Here is a 15278-nt window from a genome sequence, read left to right as displayed (position 1 = left end):
CTGACATAGTCAGTGACAGGGACTCAAAGTTTACAAGTACCTTTTGGACACTTGTTTTTGAGAAGTTAGAAGCTACTCTAAGTATGAGTTCCTCAGATTATGCACAATCCGATGGCAGTACAGAGAAGGTCAACCAATTGGTTGAAGATATGCTTCGGGCATATGTTTCTAAGAGACAGTCTTCATGGGAAGATTATCTACCTATGATATAATTTGCTTATAACAGTGCAAAGCATTCGAGTACTGGTTACAGTCCTTTTATGCTTATGTACGGGTTTCAACCTAAGTCACCAGTTATGGTTGGGTTAAAGGGAATCCAAAATGATGTTGCAAAGACCTTCTCGCTAGACATGCAGGAAATGTTGCAGTTTGCCAAAGAGTCTATTAGAAGTAACCAAGATCGGCAGGATAGATTTTAGAATTCGCACAAGAAGATGGACTATATCATTTGGATTCTTTCTATCTTAAATGGTGCTGGTATTGCGATAATTCTTTCTATTTTAAATGGTGTGTTGCCCTATCAGCTAGATTTAGATTTAGATGCTTGTTTGGGAGAGACTAAAATGAAATCGTTTAGACTTTACAAGCAGTTGTAGCTTGAATGAAGAGATTTGGACTACTTTTTTGATTAGCTTTCTCCTTTAGTGCTAGCCTTCGTCATGGCTGAGTTTTCCCTTCACCTCCAGAGTGTTGACAGAAACTCAGTACGAAGACTTTGTATAAATGGATGCTCAAGTATGTGTGGGTGTGTGGATTTGTATGTGTGAGAGCGTACTTTTATACTATGGTCTACACCCACTGTTGGGCGTTGATGATGTCAGTGGCAATGCATAGTAGCTAGTCCTTGCTATGCGTGATGGAGTTTATGGTTTTCAATCTTATGAGTGATTATAGTGAGATTGAAATTGCACTATGTTGTGTTTTTAGAGGATGAGTTTGGGAATGTTCTTGGATTCATCTAGGTAAATGCTTCTGCTGTATTAGCAGACATGCAAATTTCACCTTGTGAAGTTTTCGTCCAAGTTGCGGCTTGCTGGTATTGCGATAATTCTATCTTAAATGGTGCGTTGCCCTATCAGCTAGATCTAGATTTAGATGCTCGTTTGGGAGAGAGTAAAATGAAATCATTTAGACTTCACAAGCAGTTGTAGCTTGATTGAAGAGATTTGGACTACTTTTTGATTAGCGTTCTCCTTTAGTGCTAGCCTTCGTCATGGCTGAGTTTGCCCTTCACCTCCAGAGTGCCGACAAAAATTCAGTACGAAGACTTTGTATAAATGGATGCTCAAGTATGTGTGGGTGTGTGGATTTGTATGTGTGAGAGCATACTTTTATACTATGGTCTACACCCACTGTTGGGTGCTGATGACGTAAGTGGGGATGTCATAGTAGCTAGTCCTTGCTATGCGTGATGGAGTTTATGGTTTTCAATCTTATGAGTGACTATCGTGAGATTGAAACTGCACTATGTTGTGTTTTTAGAGGATGAGTTTGGGAATGTTCTTGGATTCATCTAGGTATATATCATTTGGAGCTTCGAGAAGTGGGGTTTGTTTTAATCTTAGAATATGTGTAGTGTCCCCCCCTTCCCCCCCTGGGGCCAAAACAAAAAACCAAACCAAGGTCGCAATGCAACACTCTTACTTGTTGTTTTGGGTTTTTTCAGGAAATGCCCTGCTTTTCATTACTTAGATGGATTGTTGTGAGTTATTGTGGGCTTCATGTGATCTTGTAGAAGTAGAAGTACAATGCAATGCTAAGCCCTTTTCCCTTGCGGCGGTCTAGCTAGTTTGGGGGATCCAGTATATGTCTATCAATTCAAAGAAAGCTTTCTGTGCTTACAACAAAAAGAATCTGTATGTGCTTGTTGCAGATGTCACAAGAGGAAGTGTTAGAGTTAAGGCAAGAAGCAAGCGATCTGCAAGAGTATTCAAATGCAAAAATTGCTCGAGTCACTCGATATCTTGGTGTGTTGGCTGACAAAGCTCGCAAGCTAGGTGTGCTTCAACCTACCAAACTTTAATGCTGTTGCACCTCTTTTCTTTTGTTTGATTAAGGGAAGCTATATTGTGCTTACTTTTTCTTGTTCTTTCGTATCACCAACGTAGTCAAAATCACTAATTTTGAACTACAACTAAGGAGAAAGTGAGTGAGGTTTCTATGAAAATAAAGTTAAACTGAACTGTGTTATTTCGCAAGTTTGTAAAGGACAAGACAGACATTTATAAGAAGGTAAGAAACGGGGCACAGTTTTGGAAAATTTATAAACATCAAGTGTACAGGGCACAATTTTGGAAAATTTAGAGCTCTTTAATGACATTTTTGAAGTCAAATGATTTAGTGAGACTGCATTTTATTTATCTCTAACAATTTTCAGGAATATATAGAGGCACACTCCCAAGGGACAAAAATTGAATTGTTGATCTTTAAATGCGAATTACTATTTCCAGAGCTTAGGCTGGAGTTAGTCTTTTTGATTGCAGCTGTGTCTAGAGAGGTGTGCATGACAGCTGCCTCTTGCTCACCATACTTCATCAGGATTGTTTTTTTGAAACGTTTCAAAACAACGCTTGGGATCCTGGACCGGGAAGAGACTGCTTAGAGCTGTGTGCAGATCTTCCGACCCTTTCTTGACATGGCTGTTTCTGAGAGAAGTGGGTTGTTGCCTTGATTCCCAGTCCCATGCTCAGGAAAGTAACTTTCACAGTCTGCGATTCCCAATTTTTGGGACTGTGTAGCTTATTTGTAGCAGGAAGAGACACTGAGATTTTGCAAAACTTGCTAGAGTCAAGAGCTGCTCCTTCAACGACGGATTGAAGACCGGCTGCACCAGGGCATCCTTGAGCAGTGTTTCTGGTGACTCTGCTTTAGTTGCACACTTCACAAGCAATAGAGGCTTAAATTACACGTCAAACCTTTGTCACAATGACAATGGAAAAGAATAAGAGACAATCAAACTCACTATACTTGTCAAAAGCATGTGAACTAGGGTGAGTTTCACATAGTTGCACATGCTGATAGGTGTAAATGGCAGAAAAGTCATTCAAAGTAGTCATGAATGGAGAGATTGTTTGGTTTTATTATTGGTGGAGAACAATCATAGTCTATGGGCCCTACAGTGATCGTAGGTGAGATTTAAATTGAGGGACTTCAAAGACAACTATGGAACCTAAATTGGGGCCTTTTATAGAAGGGGTGCATAAAGATGCATGCTAAACTTTTGGGCCTTGCTATGTGACCAGGCCACATGTTACAGCATGTTGCAATCCGTGGTACATGTGCCACATCATCAGGATTGTGCTGAATTTTGCACGTCATAAAAAGATTTTGGACTAGAGACTTCCAGCAAGTTGATGTTTAGAACAGCATGAGAGAACAGAAAAAACCCATTCAATTATGCGAAATAGAACAGTTAATTGCATGAAATAATATGCACAAGAGATTGAGGACATAACTCATAGCTTGGGCCTTTCAGCCTTGGAGATATATCATATGTATATGCTAGTCGTAAAAAATTATAACAGGCATATTCTTCTTTTGTTGACCCACTAATGGTCATCTAGGAGGGACATGACGCCTGGTTTATGGCATCTCTAGTAATGCCAGTTTGGTGGTTACCTTTTTGTAAGGCCAAGTAATGGCTTCATCTACCAATCAGCCCATCTGGGCTTGCGGTTGGCCAGTAGGCTTATTACTTGTTACGCTCTAGCCGAGGTAGCATGACCTTGGAAGAATCAGTCGACATTTCCCTTAAAGGATCTATCTCTGTAATATATGTGTTTGCGCTTCATGTAAATGATCGGGAGGGATTTAATGTCAAGGTCCTAGGTGAGGGCTGATAGCACCAGACTAGATAGATCTAAGACCAAGGGCCTAGTGCTAAGATTGTGCCTAGGGGCAAGGAATTTAATGCATCCCAAGAGAGGGGTGAAATGTTGCATTAGGAAGGCCCTATATGGATGACATGTGGCATCTAGATCTATCTAGGGAATTGGGGCTTGCTGTGGCTAGAGAGAGAAGAGAAGATAATGATTCATGTGGATTTTGTAACGTAGATATCTATCTGCTAGTTAGCCTTAGCGAGATATGGCTGGGAGGAAATAAATGGTGCTACTCCCGTGATCGAAGTAGAGGACAAACAGAGTGAGTTTGTGATATTACTTGTGCTGAGTCTCCAGATATCAGTGTGGGTTGTCATGGTAGTCTCCTACATAGAGAAATACATCAGACTGTTGTATCATAACCATTTAAGCGTAATAAATGACTTTCTTTGATGGTATATGTTTGGCAAGTTTATTCACTTTCTTTGCTAGCACAGCTGTGTGATTGCCTTTCTCCTACGTAATGGCATGCAGTGTGTGTTATTTATTAAAAGTTCACAATTAGTTGTTCTGATTGGTTTTTACAGATCAGGTTGTTCTAGAAGGTGAAGCTCGCTTATCCTCGCTGAGGAAGGAGAGGAAAAAACTTTCTAATGTTCTCCTAGGTGTAAAAGGTACTGTCTTCTGCTTATTTGTGCTAAAGCTTTTGCACGTTTCCTTTTATGCCCTCTCGTTCATTGTTAACTGTGCCAAATCTCTTGCATGTTCCTTTTATCCCCTCTCATCGATTGCAAAAGTTGGTGGGATATTTGAAGAGAGTGAAATGGAACTGACTTGAGCAGTTTTACACAGGCAACATTAGAGTATACTGTCGTGTGCGCCCTCAATTTGAACATGAAGGTCCCATGGCAACGGAATTTCCGGATGACTTTCTGATACGAATAAACACCTCATTGATGGGGGTTGATGTAGGGGGCACACCCAAGAAAGAATTTGAATTTGATCGTGTGTATGGTCCTCATGTGGGTCAAGGTAATGTGGATTCTTTTTACTTCAGACTCTTTCCTGTGATCGTTATTTAAAATTTAAAGGCCTTCAAATTTGAGTTGTGTATGCTTTGGAAGTATATATTTTTCTGGATTGCTCTAGTCTTTGACTATCAGGACAGAGAAAATATCAAGTGATATTGTCTTGAATCATGTTAGGATATGTTCACTAGGACTGCTAGCTTTTATGGCCAGTTTATTGCAAGTTAAAGTGTTTACTTGCTATTGTATAGGCTATATGGTTTCTGGCTTATCGTTCTGTATTTCCTCTTCTGAGGTAGGTAAATACCATGTAAACAGCTTTCATCTCTGCACATGGGAAACTTTGTGCAATATCTGGAATGAAAAATTGCTCTTTCCACTGGCTTATTTGTCGAGTGCTGAAATGATGGGCATGATTCCTAGGTGCTTCCGCCTAATATTTCCTTGAAGCCAGCTAACTTTGATCTTTCTCTTCTCTGGTCTGCTGCAAAGGTGCAATTTAAAAAATGGAACATGGGATTTAAAGATACCATGTCATTAAGCACAGTTTTGAGGTTATTCAAAATGGATTAAACACGAAACTTTGTACAAGTGTGGAGCTATGCTCAAACTATGCTCATATTTTGCATTATCAACACGCAGGAGATTAGGGGGCGATCCTCATTGAAGATCTGGGCCTGTTAGTCTGGGCAGCTTTTTATGTGGATTGAACTTTGTTGACAACAATTCTTAGTCTGGGCTGCTTGTATTTTTAAGGTCGTTTTTACCTTTCTGTACACATAATCGAGCAGGACTGCAGGGCAGATTCAAGAGACCTATTTGCAATTCATGACGGGAACATTGTATTTGTTTTTTTGTTTGTTAGGTTTTATGTGAGCTTCTTAAAGTCGTTTGAGTAAAGTTGATACAAATGTGGCCATGTTCCTTGTGCAATTTATGATGGATTTATTTTCTATTTGAGTAAAGTTGATACAAATGTGGCCATGTTATACGTCTTTAGATATTCAATTACAAGATGTATAACACTTCTATTTGTCTCAGGGGACCTTTTCCAAGATGTTCAACCTTTCGTGCAATCCGCCTTGGATGGTTCAAATGTATGCATTTTCGCTTATGGTCAGACTGGATCTGGGAAAACTTACACAATGGTCTCTCTCTCTCTCTCTCTGGTATTACGTGAACAATAATGCTTCAAATGTCCAGCATTACTCTTAGATGTCCATTTTTGTTCGAGGATGACAGATTTATTGCCCACACTGCCATCATGAAAGCCCATGTGACGATTCTTTAATATAGCAATGTTACAGAGCTTTATGTTAGAGCTGCATCATGTCATCTCATTCATAGGTTTTCAGCTATATATGAATGGTGTTGTGGCTCTAGTGTTGAAAATCAGATTTAGGTTGCATTCTATTTTGTGTTTGGAGACTCTTTCGGACTTGAGCAAATCTAAATTAATTCCTGTTTATTCTATACATGGTTTATGGTTTATGGTTTGAAGCCTTCTAGTAGACTCTTTAGAAGCTAAGACCAGTCATTTTCTTCTCTTCAGTTGTGGTTCTGTGTTGTAGTTTATGGTTTGAAGCCTTCTGATGGACTCTTGAGAAGCTAAGACCACAGTCATTTTGTCTCTCTTTAGTTGTGGTTCTATGTATTGTAAATGTTTTCTGATCTTTATAGTTGTCAAAAAGCTCTTTGATAGAACCTATTGGGTCTCATCGTGATCTTAGCAACCCTTTTCATTTCATGCCATGCGCCACACCCCCTCCAACTCCCCCCCGCCCCCCCCCCCTTCCCTCCCTTTCCGCACACAAAAAAGGAAAAACTCCCCCCCCCCTCCCGCACGTGTCTCGGTCCCTCCCCTCCTTTTTTCTTCCCTTTCTTTTTTCGGGATTGGATTTTGTTTTTAGGTTTCATAGCTGTAGTAAGCAAAATGTTTGTTTGAATGTACTGCCACGGTTCTAGCTGTCCTGTAGATCTTGATGGGTCCCTGAGGCATCATTCATTTTGCGTTCTCTCCCTCCCTCATCTACGTCTCACCTAGCAAGTTTAAAATTATTGTTCTTGTCCTCATCTTTGTCTCTCCTAGCTCAAGTCTTAAAATGCTTGATTTCCTTACTGTGATATTTGGCAGGAAGGACCAAGCAACGATCGAGGTGTTTTTTTCAGAGCATTCGAGGAGCTTTTTGACTTGTCCAATGCTGACATGACATCCACTTCACGATTTTCATTTTCTGTGACAATGTTTGACCTCTATAATGAGCAGGTCAGTGGCATTTTCACTTCTGATGGGATGACTGTGTGAAATGTCTGGTTATATCCTCTTTGTGTCACATCTAATATATTAAGCTGGAGCAAAATGGATATTCTGGTACTATGGCCTACACTCATTGTTGGATGCTGATGACATTGATGGGGATGTCATAGTAGCTAGTCCTTGCTATGCATGATCGAGTTTATGGTCCCCAATCTTGTCTAAATGTTGTGTTTTTAGAGGTGGAGTTGGGGCATGTTCTTGGATTCATCAAAATATTTGGTTCTGGCCATATTAGCCATCCTCCAAATTTTACCTTGTAAAGTTTTCTTCCATGTTGCAGCCTATTGATATGTGATAAATTCTTTCTATCTTAAGTGGTGGATTGCCCTATCAACTATCTTTTCCTATTGATATTGTTATAAATTCTTTCTATCTCCCAAAAGGGCTTGGTCTTATAGGCAAGGGACAGCAGCCTGGTCGGCCAAAACTGGCCAGCTAGTCGGTTGTGCTGGCCCAAGGTATGTTGGTTCCTAGCCCCATATAAGGGGTCTTTAGCCCTCCTTTTCACTCACTCGGCGGTCCTTAGTTCAGGACTCATCTCCCAGCCTCCAGCAACGCTTCCAGCCAACATATGTGCGAGGTTTGGGTGTCCTATTCCCGCAGCATAGTTCCACCTCCTGCATGTCGTAGTTAGGTAAGTGGTCTCAGCACAATTTTGTATGCCGATTTGGCAACCATGTATAAGTAAAGCAGTGTACTATAGTTAGGTAGATCTCTTGTGTCTCTCATGCTTGAGTTCTCTTGTATGTTCATCTATGTTTTCCGCTCAGCTAGTCTCGAGAAGGGAGATCATGAAGGACCCAATGGTTGGCGGTGTTGTGATCGTAAAGATTAGAGATAGAGCATTGGCGGCTATGTGTGTGTGGTCCAGCGTGGATGTGCCTATTTGCCTCATGGATGAAGGTGGCTAAGCATCTCTGATTTGGATAGGAAAGGGTAGTCCAAAGCTATCTCTAAAGAGACAATAGTAGGGGCCTTGGATGTCATAGTACACTGGGCACTTGAAGATGAAATCCTCCTCTGACTCAATCTCTTGTAGATCACACAAGGTACAAATCCACCTCTCCTTGGGTACTCCCTCAACTCGCTCATTCTTAATGTGGACTTGATGTGATGAAACCTGAAACTGCCCAATAGAGATCTTCAATGAATGGGGGAGATGAGTTTGAGTATAGTCTGGAGGATCAATAAAGCTCTCATTGGAAATACGCAAGCAGTGATCTCTGTAGAAGCTAAGCTTCACTGGGAGCTCACTCGGTGCCTTTCAGGTCATGAATGTGTGTAGATGTAGAAGGTCCTTGCGTATGACCTGGTTGACCTCATGATATCCGAGCGGTAGAAATGGCGCATCGATGCTATATTGGAAGGGAGGTAATTTGTCAATGTGGAGGCCCAATCTGTCAAACCACTTGCATGTGTGTGCAAACGTTAATACTATGGTCTACATCCATTGATGGGCATAGATGATAGTAGCGAGTCTCTACTACGCGTGATGGAGTTGTGGTTTTCAACCTTGGGATTGTCATGAAATTGAAACAGCACTATCTGGTGTATGTTTAATGGATGAGTTTGTAGGTAAATAAGTCAGACATTTTAATCACTCGGTTGTTTGTGGACGGCCCTTGGTGTCTTTATACATTGTGTTCTATTTGATGTGATGTATGAATAGAGAGATTTCTCCTTGCCCTTTGCCATGCATGAGTGAAAGGAGGACGAAAGAGTTGGAGGAGTGAAAGAGTGAAGGTTCCACCCTTGATTCACATCTCACTTCTAGAGATCACGGCACGGCAGACTCGCACTTGGGTGGACCCTCACATGACTGTAGACCAGTGGAGTGATGGTAGCGCTTGTCAGATGATGAGCTACCATTTGGAGATTACAGAGGAGGTGAGATGGGCCCATACAGACTGATCAGGCTGAGCACCAACATTGCTCTATTACTGATTTCCTTCCTTGATGGTGCCAGCCCTTTCTTATTGACGTGTGAGATCGGATCATCTCTTCTATGCTCGACAACTTGGTGGAGTTGGTTCCATGAACAGCATATCCCATCACTTGGATGGTGAGCTGATCGAACAGCATATTTGAGAGGGATCTACCTCCCTTTTGTCCTTTGCATCTCCCGCAACAACAATATGGTGTATCTGTTTATTTATTTTCTCATCTCAGACATAGCCTTGGGTGTGGGTGCCCCCTTTAGTGGCCCCACCCCTCAGCTTTTATTGTATCTCGTTTTTCTAAGTCTCAATTTATAAGCTTAAGTTGCTGAAGCAAAGGCCTCATATGGCCTTCTGGCAATCACAAGTAATTGGTTCTTCACATTAGCCCATAGGGCCTGAGATGTTTCTATCAATTGTAGCTTCAGGTCGACCATCTCCATAGAAGACATGAAAATACCATCTACTTCTTCAACCATCTCTTTGAATGGCTGTTCTGCTCCTTTAATTCTCTCTTTGAGCAACGTATTTTTGATCTGCTGGGTCCGTGTTTTCTGCTGAAAGTCTCTCGAAGAACTCGTTCTTCATTTCATCTAACCACTTTGTAATTGTTGGTAGACATTCCTTTTGAATCTTCACTTGAGCATGTAGCTTGGACACATGATGCGTAGACGAAAATAATGAACTAGAGTAGAAAGCACATGCACCTTTGCACTAGGGTGCATTGTGGCACACTAAGCTCATCATCAAGTGCTTCATCTACAACAGTAGATCCCTATTCAGGTGATTTTATCGTATGCCTTTGCACCATTTTTTGCCCTAGTCCAGGACCAGTTAGGCTGTAGGCATGAGCTACATAGGTCCATTCCCAGCCCTCAAGTTTGGTCCAAGTTAGGTCCAGGGTTAGGTTAGTAGGCAGTCCATTAGGCCAGCTGGGCTGACCAAACTAGGCTGGGCTGGCCTAGTTGGCTTGTCAGTTGGCCAGTTTGACCAGTTGGTTGAACTCCTATAAAATGGGCGTTAGCCCCCCATTCCATTCATTCAGTTCCTGGATGCCGTTCCAGCCTGCTGCCACGCAATTCCAGCCCTGCTCCTCGCGGTGAATCAGCTCCATATCCTTGCTAATCAGGGGCAGACATCGGTACAGCAGTGGCACATTTTTGAAGAGCAGCAAGTGGAGGCCATTGCCAGCTCAGTTTCACAGCCATGCACAATCAGTCATTTAGGGCATTTTTGCCAGCATTTATACATCATAAATAGAGCATGCATACAATAATTAGGAAGATCTCCTTTGTCCTTCATGATTGAGTTCTCTGGCACACCTTCATGTACACACATTCAATTTGCTTCCGCATAGTGCAGTAGTCAGTCTCGCATGCCTAGTTGGATTTCCGAGCATGGCATGGCAGTAAGTCCATGCATTTACATGGCATCTCAGAATTATCTTTTAGCTCCTTGGCACCTCCAGAAATTTGTCACCTTGCGTGCTTCTATGGCGCTCCAATGGGCTTCTCAGATCTCACTCTATTAGACCTCCTTGCTGCTTTGCAATGCAACCTATGGTGAGGTACTGATATAGTCCTGCTGCTCCTGTCTGCAGCCATTGTGTGAGACACAAGGCACACTGATTGCTGGCCTCCCTGTTGGCCTGCAATTGCGAGGCACCTTGTGCATGCTCTCTGCAATGTACTGTTTGTCACTCTGGAAGGTGATGTGCAGACTGGATTGTCTGGATACTATGCAAGGCCTCCAATAGGGCCCCCTTTATAGGCCATTATGCCGTGTGGCTGGCCTAGCCTATGGATTTCCTGCTGCTAGTTGGCTAGGTACAGCCCCCGAACCAGTCTCCCTCGTGCACTCCTCATTTGCGGGCTCAAAGGTGGGAGGTGACCACAATAATCCCAATAGAGGCACTGTCCATGATTATGGGGATGACTGCAGAATTTAGTCCTTTCATACATTCGATTGGCGGAGACTTCAAGTGAGGCATAGAAGATCTTAAATGGATCTGTATGAGCCAATGATGTGGTGCATATAGTAACCCTCCAGAATCCTGTTCTTGATGATGTTAGGAGAGGGAGAATTTATCGATGACTATTGGGTCAAGGTGAATATCAACCCAAAAGGTGATAGCAATCAGCTTGCCATGTTCTTCCTTAGTGGCTTCCACATAGCCTCAATGGGTTGGTGATTGTCGTGAGAAGTGGAGAAAGGTTGAGGCCTCTCATGTTTGAGGAGGTCTGTCCTTTGTTGCTGTAAGAATCTGTAAGACCATTTGGTCAAGGTGAATATCAAGGATCAACTTGTGGCTACCAATCAGCTTGCCATAATCTTCCTTAGCAAGCTTTCACATAGCTTCAATGGGCTGGTGATTGTCTTGAGAGTGGAGAATGGTTGAGGCCTCTCATGTTGGAGGAAGTCTGTCCTTTGTTGTTGTAAGAAGAAGCGTTGAAGTTGCAGGACACAGATGTTGAAGAGAGGGTATTTACTACTTCTACAGGGAGGGTCAAAGGAAAAACAGTGAATATAAGTAAAACAGGAGGGATTCTTCAGGGACGGCAACTCTTCTTACAATGACAGTAAGAAAAAGAGAAAATGCTATTTCTGTGATTAGCGTGGATATCTTGTGCGGAATTGCAGCAACAATGGGAAAAGGAGGGGAAGTCTAGAGTACGGTTGTGAGGAGATTTCGGAGTTGAGTTGGAAGAAAATTGGGTGAAGTAGAGCAATCTCCTTGTTGCTCGCCTATTAGTGCAAACCCCCCCCCCCCCTACCATCCCTCCCTTGCTGCTTACATGACTCCACCTTTCCTTCCTGTCCCTCCTCCACGAGCTTGTGCCCCCTTCACTTTCCTCTTCCCGCCTTCCTTGCGATCTCTTTCGCCTCCCTTGCCTACAACTTGCCCTCGTGCTTCTCCCCCCCACCCCCCTCTTTTTACTTCACACCCTTTGTCACTTTGGGTGCCTCAGACTCTGTTTCTGGTTTTTTTGCATCTGGATGCTTTGTCTCCTTTTCTTGCGTGATAGCAAGTCTCTGTCTCTTGGGAGCTTCTGGTGTAGTTGCTTGTGGCTTTGACTCTTGGAACACCACACCACCAGCTTCTTCGTTTCTGGGTCGTATAAGTGATATGCCTTTGATGAATCTTCATTGTACCCAATGAAGATACACCTCGTGCTCTTGGGATCCAATTTAGTCCTTTCTACTTTGTTAACACGTGCATATGCATTAGAACCGAAAACCCTCAATTGAGGAATTAGAGGCATCTTACTAGAAGACACTTCATACGGACTCTTCCCTTCCACTGCTTTGGTATTCAACATGTGGATAGCTGTGTGAACTGGCTCACCCAAAAAGGTATGTGAAGCTTCCTCCTTAGCATACATAAGAAAAGAAAAGATACACAAAGGTATTAAGTGTTGAAGATGCTTGGTCTTGGATAGATTTTCTTTTAGATAATCTTTACATCACAATAGGTGATTCTTTGTTTCAACAAATTATAGGAATCCCTATGGGCACTAATTGTGCTGTCTTTTTAGCAAACTTTAATCTTTTCATTTATGAATTTGAGTTTATGCAACTTCTTTTTTCTATCAATACTTCTTATCATTTTACATAAGCTTGGCCAAGTTAGGTGTTTTATAGATGATTTATTTGTACGAGATGTTCATGACTTTCCTGACTTTATGTACAAAGACACTTGTGCTTTTGGAGAAGGAATCTATCCTCGTGACTCTTGTGAACTGAACTGTACTTCAAGAGGAGATTCTTGTGTTTTCTTAGATCTTAGACTTTCTCAATCTACCATAGGATTAGAGGTTGATATATATGATAAACGTGAACAACCTGAATATAGTGATTTACACATTATAAAAATACCTCACATTGACTCAAACATTTCTTGTTTGGCAAAAGATGGAGTCATTTCTTCCCAATTCCATAGATTCTCCCGCCTTTCTACAACTAAGGAGTCTTTTTATCACTCATTGTAGTAATTGGAACACTTTACTAATACACAAGAGGTATAATCCAAGAAAAAGTACGCACAATCTTAGATATGAAATCTTTTATGTATGGTGTATCGGCCTTAGGCATGTTAGAATGATTAAACATAAGCTAAAACAAAAAGCGGGCAGCTGAATAGCCTGTTTTTTTTTTAGTTTCAAAAGAGAGCTTGTTGAGTATGCATGTGCTTTCTAAGTTTCATCATCATCATAAAAAACAGCAGGACATCAGGATGGATGAGGCTGTGGAAGTGGAGGCATGAGGTCAGCAATAGAGCCCTGTCGCCCCCCCAAGGGTGCGGTTCTAGTACGTCTCTTGGTTGTAGCTCTGTGTCTGACAAGGGCCACTGTGACCTCGGTCGGTCGTGCTCCGATCCTAAACAAGGAGGGGATGTTCCCAAGTATGATCTGTGAGTCAACCCTCTGTTTGAGATGTCGGGTCACAGTCATGTCGAGGCCTCGCCTCGTGGGGGTCTATGTGATCTGGTTGAAAGAACTCTGTGATAGAGCTCTGAGAGGTATCAGTCGAGGAATAAGTCTGCTCTTGTCTCTGTGCTCGGTGTATTCTATCGCAGTGTCTGAGCACCTCATGAATGAAACCAGCCAACATCGTTGGTTTGGGTAGGAGAGGAAACAGGCCAAAACTCCATAACTATCTTTGAAGAGGCAGTAGAAACGCCCTCGGATCTCATAGTAGACAGGACACCTGAAGATGAAATGCTTCTGTGTCTCAACCTCTTGCATGTCACATAGTGTGCATATGCGCCTCTCCTTGGGTAACCGCTCTGCTCTGCCGCTATCAATACGAGGTCTGTGTGAAGAGACTCGGAACTGCCCAAGAGAGATTCTCAGCGAGTGGGGTAGGTGAATATGTGTGATCTTGGTGGATCAATGTTACCCTCGGCTGTGATATGTAAGTGATCTCTGTAGAGACTCAGCTTCACTAGAAGATCACTCGGGCCCAACCAAGTCCGGAATGTGTTTAGCTGTAGTAGATCCTCATGGATAACTTGGTTGACCTAGTGTGATAGGAGGGGAGAAAAAAGAGCATCCATGATGTATTGGAAAGGAGGCAGTCTGTCCATGTGGAGCCCTAGTCCTGCAAACCATCTCTCTGTGCATGTATACCAGCACCTTTGGTCATGCATACCAGCACCTCTGGTCCCCCCTGCTGCAAGTGCCATAGAAGAGGATAGTGCTAGCCATGGTATCCTGCTACGTCCGGATGTGTAATCCCCATACTCCCTGATGCAGTACAAATACGTAATGACCTGAAATGCAGCATCTAGCTGTAATGGGGGTGACTTAAACTTCGTCTGAATGATCTGGTGAGGGACGGATGGCTTACCACGGATCATCCGTGATAACATGAGAACCTGTAGTCGCTCCACCTTGGCCCACTCTGTATCCGACAAGTTTGGCCCCCAGCATGGACTGCCATACATCCTTGCTGGGCGAACCAAGGAGTCAAAAAGCAACCCTTTGGTCCGTGGATTTTGAAAGTGAGAGCGGAAGCACTGTCTCTCTAGCCTAGCCAATGAAGCATATCCTCTGCTCAGGCGTGCACGCATCACGGGTCTCATGGTGAAGATGGGTCCGAAAAAGACGACCCCAAGATAAGTGTATGATGAAACTATCTCAACAGGGGACCCATCAAATTTGAAATGCTCATCGCGCATGACAGTTCGAGATGTATTGAAGATCATAACCTTCGTTTTACCCAAGTTGACCTTCAAATCATGAGACTCGCAAAAGGACTGTAGTGCGTCAAGGTGTCTTTGGAGACCCTTTGTTGAGGAGGACAAGAGAGCCATGTCATTTGTGTAGAGTAATATCCAGATCAGCGTGCTCGCGTGGGAGCAACCTACCCCACCCTGTGCTTGCATCACTGTCTCGAGCTCGTCGATGTAGAGGCCAAACAAGTTAGGTTATAATGGGCACCCTTGTTTGACCCCGATAGTACTCATGATCTCGTCTATCCATCCAGATCCTATTTGGACTCTGCCTGAAACTCGCTCATAAAGTGCCATGACAACCCAAATGATCTCCTGGTCGTAACCCAAATCTTGTAGGCGTCGTATGAGGCGGGCTCTCGGAACAGTGTCAAATGCCTAGCGGAAATCCACCAAGCAACAGTAAACCCTCTGCTTCCGTGCCCTCGCCTCCTCGATGAT

General features: G+C 42.9%; 1 protein-coding gene across 2 annotated transcripts in view; it reads left to right on the top strand.

Annotated features, from left to right (window-relative positions):
- The window catches only part of LOC147886740 (kinesin-like protein KIN-14B), a 135632-nt gene that overhangs the window by 17072 nt on the left and 103282 nt on the right, over positions 1–15278 (top strand). For both annotated transcript variants that reach the window (XM_087395616.1, XM_087395615.1), the window contains exons 2-6: positions 1874–1997; positions 4409–4495; positions 4674–4853; positions 5891–5997; positions 6984–7115. In XM_087395616.1, the coding sequence (XP_087251742.1) occupies positions 1874–1997; positions 4409–4495; positions 4674–4853; positions 5891–5997; positions 6984–7115 (630 nt within the window). The remainder of the gene's footprint in view (positions 1–1873; positions 1998–4408; positions 4496–4673; positions 4854–5890; positions 5998–6983; positions 7116–15278) is intronic.

This window comes from Dipteris shenzhenensis, chromosome 24 (assembly GCF_047967505.1).
Source record: "Dipteris shenzhenensis isolate YYH24624 ecotype China chromosome 24, Dip_SZ_1.0, whole genome shotgun sequence".
Lineage (NCBI taxonomy): Eukaryota > Viridiplantae > Streptophyta > Polypodiopsida > Gleicheniales > Dipteridaceae > Dipteris > Dipteris shenzhenensis.
Note: the sequence above shows the minus strand (reverse complement) of the source record. Positions and strands in the feature narration are given on the sequence as shown.